Source organism: Gossypium arboreum, chromosome 9, assembly GCF_025698485.1.
Source record: "Gossypium arboreum isolate Shixiya-1 chromosome 9, ASM2569848v2, whole genome shotgun sequence".
Classification (NCBI taxonomy): Eukaryota; Viridiplantae; Streptophyta; class Magnoliopsida; order Malvales; family Malvaceae; genus Gossypium; species Gossypium arboreum.
The window spans coordinates 16,929,515-16,933,202 of NC_069078.1; the positions used below are offsets into that span (position 1 = coordinate 16,929,515).

The 3,688-nt window shown below is 38.5% G+C and overlaps 1 protein-coding gene across 1 annotated transcript; it reads left to right on the plus strand.

Moving 5' to 3' along the window:
* Positions 1 to 3,143, plus strand: LOC108454421 (SWI/SNF complex component SNF12 homolog). Its single transcript, XM_017752877.2, has 3 exons — positions 1 to 186; positions 576 to 2,108; positions 2,771 to 3,143. The coding sequence occupies exons 2-3, from the start codon at positions 601 to 603 to the stop codon at positions 2,844 to 2,846; spliced, it is 1,584 nt and encodes a 527-aa protein (XP_017608366.1). The 5' UTR covers positions 1 to 186; positions 576 to 600; the 3' UTR covers positions 2,847 to 3,143.
* Positions 3,144 to 3,688: the final 545 nt, after the last annotated feature.

Genomic DNA, 3,688 nt, shown 5'->3' on the forward strand with positions numbered 1-3,688 from the left:
GCCCAGTGATTATGGATGGGGCCGAGTCTGGGCGTGTTTGGTAAATGGCAATAGTAAACGAAAGTGAGAAAATGAAGGAATCAGATGGAGAAAAAAAAAAGCAGCAAAGAAAATGAGCTAAGGCTTTCTTTGCTGGAAGAAAAAGCCAAAACAGGGAAAACAAAAATTAAGACTCTTCACTCTTTCGTAAGATTATTTCAGTCTTTTCCTTTCTGAATTTTACGTTCTTTTTTTTTTTCTTTTCACTCTTAATCCTTTCTTTTAGTTTCAATTGTCCCCCTTTTAATCTAATATTGTGATTGTAATCTTGCACTTTCTATTTTTTTTGTTTCCCTTTCAATTCCCCGTTGTAGCGTGTAAAAAGCCTTTTCTTTTGCTAGATTTGGTTCGTTTTCGAATTTAGTGTCTTTGGAGGATTTTGCAAAATTAGGGCTTTTTTGGGGTTTAGGTGTCCATTAGGGTTCTACTTCTAAAGCTTTGATTTTGAATGGAAAATTTGCTTGCTTAGGTGTTTGTGGTTGATGGGTATTTTACTGAGATACTGAATGTTTTGGAATTTGGTGGGTATTTGATAGTTTTTCGCAGTGAATTAGATTAGTGATGTCTGTGAATAACAATAACCCTCCCAAGAGCATTGGGGCGTCTTCGTCGCCCTTTGGTAATGCTTCACAAGCACAAACACAAGCACAACTCAGTGCTGGTTTTCAAAATCAGTATCAGCTATCCCAAGCTCAGGCCCTTGCTCATGCTCAAGCTCAAGCTCAAGCGCAGTTAGCTCATGCCCAATTCCAAGCACACTTACAAGCTCAAGGTTTGTCCCTTAACCAAGCTCAAAATGCCGGCATTGGGAACTTAGGTACGTCTTCGCCATCCATGTCGACTCCTGGCAGTGCAAGTGCCAAGAGGATCCTTCAAAGGCCCCCTATGCGTCCTCCTGGTGTTCCTGTGACAAATACAATGTCTCCTTTGAGAACAATGGATCTTACGACCGCTGCACGTAAAAAGAAGCAGAAGCTTCCCGAGAAACAGCTGCAGGATAGAGTGGCGGCAATTCTTCCTGAATCTGCTCTGTATACCCAGCTTCTTGAGTTTGAGGCACGTGTCGATGCTGCCTTAACTCGGAAAAAAGTTGACATCCAAGAAGCCCTTAAGAATCCACCTTGTGTTCAAAAGACACTTCGAATATATGTTTTCAACACGTTTGCTAATCAGATGCAAACAATTCCAAAGAAGCCTAATGCAGAGCCCCCTACATGGACCCTTAAGATAATAGGAAGAATCTTGGAAGATGGGGTAGATCCAGATCAACCTGCATTTGTTCAAAAAACAAACCCCTTATACCCTAAGTTTTCATCTTTCTTCAAGAGAGTGACAATTTCCTTGGATCAGAGACTATATCCGGAAAATCATATCATTATATGGGAGCAGGCTCGATCGCCTGCTCCTCATGAAGGTTTTGACGTAAAGAGAAAAGGGGATAAGGAATTCACCGTGAACATTAGGTTGGAAATGAATTATGCGCCAGAGAAATTCAAGCTTTCTTCAGCTTTAGTGGAAGTCCTTGGTATTGAGGTTGATACACGCCCCAGAATTATAGCTGCAATTTGGCATTATGTGAAGGCTAGAAAACTTCAGAACCCAAATGATCCATCTTGCTTTAATTGTGATGCACAACTTATGAAAGTTTTTGGGGAAGAAAAAGTGAAATTTACCATGGTTTCGCAGAAGATATCGCAGCATTTGTCTTCACCACCTCCTATACATTTGGAGCATAAGATCAAGCTTTCCGGGAACAATCCTGCTGGGTCTGCATGCTATGATGTGTTAGTTGATGTGCCATTGCCTATACAGAGGGATTTGTCTGCTCTGTTAGCAAATGCAGAGAAGAGCAAAGAGATTGAACAGTGCGACGAAGCAATATGTGCTGCCATAAGGAAAATTCATGAGCACCGTAGAAGACGTGCATTCTTTCTAGGGTTCAGCCAATCACCTGTGGAATTTATCAATGCTTTAATCGAGTCTCAGAGCCGGGATCTTAAATTGGCATCTGGGGAAGCTAGTCGAAGTTCTGAAAGAGAGCGACGATCAGATTTCTTCAACCAACCATGGTAAGCTCATCTTTATATTCTAGTTTCAGTTCTTGTTTAATTTTTGAATCATTTGCCTCAGTTGGAACCATAGCCTATCACCCATGCAGTCATGTCTATTTGGTAGAAATTTCAGTTTCCAGTTGACCTCTTCAACGTTATTGCTAAGTGTACGGTGTCTTAAGTTATCTACAAAGGAATTTTTTTTGGTCTGGTTGTCAGTGTTCATATGTCAAACAGCAATGCCTTGCTTATGTATCATTAGGAAATGCATTAAACTTAAGTACAGCAGCATGGAAGTGTGTAAACTATAAAAACGGGACAAAGTGGATTGTCCCAACACTAGCACTTCCATGCAATAACTGTACCATAGGTGATCCTATGACCGGAATAGCTTCCAGACCACCTGTTACAATTTTGACTGGTCCTGAGGTAATGAATAACCTGTTACCAAAAGATGCGGTCAAACAACCAATTCCCTATCTTGTTTAAGCTTTGAGATTTGTTCTTAAAATCTTTTGCTTGATATATCATATCTTTGCTCCAGTTTTAAGGAATTCATTCTTTCATGCCGCTTGGACCATTCTCGGTTTCCGTAAATAAAGTTTCTTATAGAAAACGTAATGTTAGCAATTTACGAATGATGAATATGTGTTGAAGTTGTGGTTTGGTAATTCTAACAGGGTTGAAGATGCCGTTATCCGTTATCTGAATCGCAAGCCAGGTGCTGGTGGAAGTGATGCACCAGGAAGCACATGAGTCGTGATTCCATCGATTTGAATCATGTACCAATTTTAGACCATTCCTTTAATGGAAGTAGAATTGCAGTGTTTTTTTTTTTTTTTGGGGGGTGCAATTGAGAGGGATGTAGAACAGGAAGTAGCTTTGTGTAGGCATAATTATCATAAAAAATGATGATAATAATAATAATTTTCATTAGAAAAAAATTGTTTTGTTCAATTTGTAACTTGCATATTGTAGACCTATGCTATTTGTAACCGAGGATGCGTACTAATATAGATGTCTGCCATGGGTATATGTTCATATTACAGGATAGTTGAAGGCTCCTGTTTTATATCTGTCATGGAAATTTAATGAGTATTTCTTTTTTGTTGAGTATTATGAGATGCGCCTAGCCAAGTGAGAACTATGTTTTTTCCTACATAAGCTTTCCCATAATGCAATTTTCCCGCCCCTCATTTTTTCTCTTAAGATTAGAAGCTGTTGTAAAGAAAATAGAAAATTCTGGACATAGAAGGATTTTTATTTTATATTTTCTTTTCTTCGCCTTTGTTTAAAGAATGTATGAAACTGGAAAATGTGGAGCCATTCCATGGTGAGGTAGCTAATTAGAGGATCAATAATTCAAATTAGGCTACTCTAGACTTCAGGCTTGTTTACCAGATTTGGCTAAGATTTTTTTTCTATTCATTCAATAATATTTTTGTAAATTCATCATTAGATAAATTATCTAAACAGTCACTTTTATTTGTCTTGGGTTACATTGTAGTCTTTTACATTATCGTGTTGTAACATTTTAATCATTGAGCCGTTAATTGTCGTTAACGGTGTAACGATAAGCTGACATGGCACGTTAAATT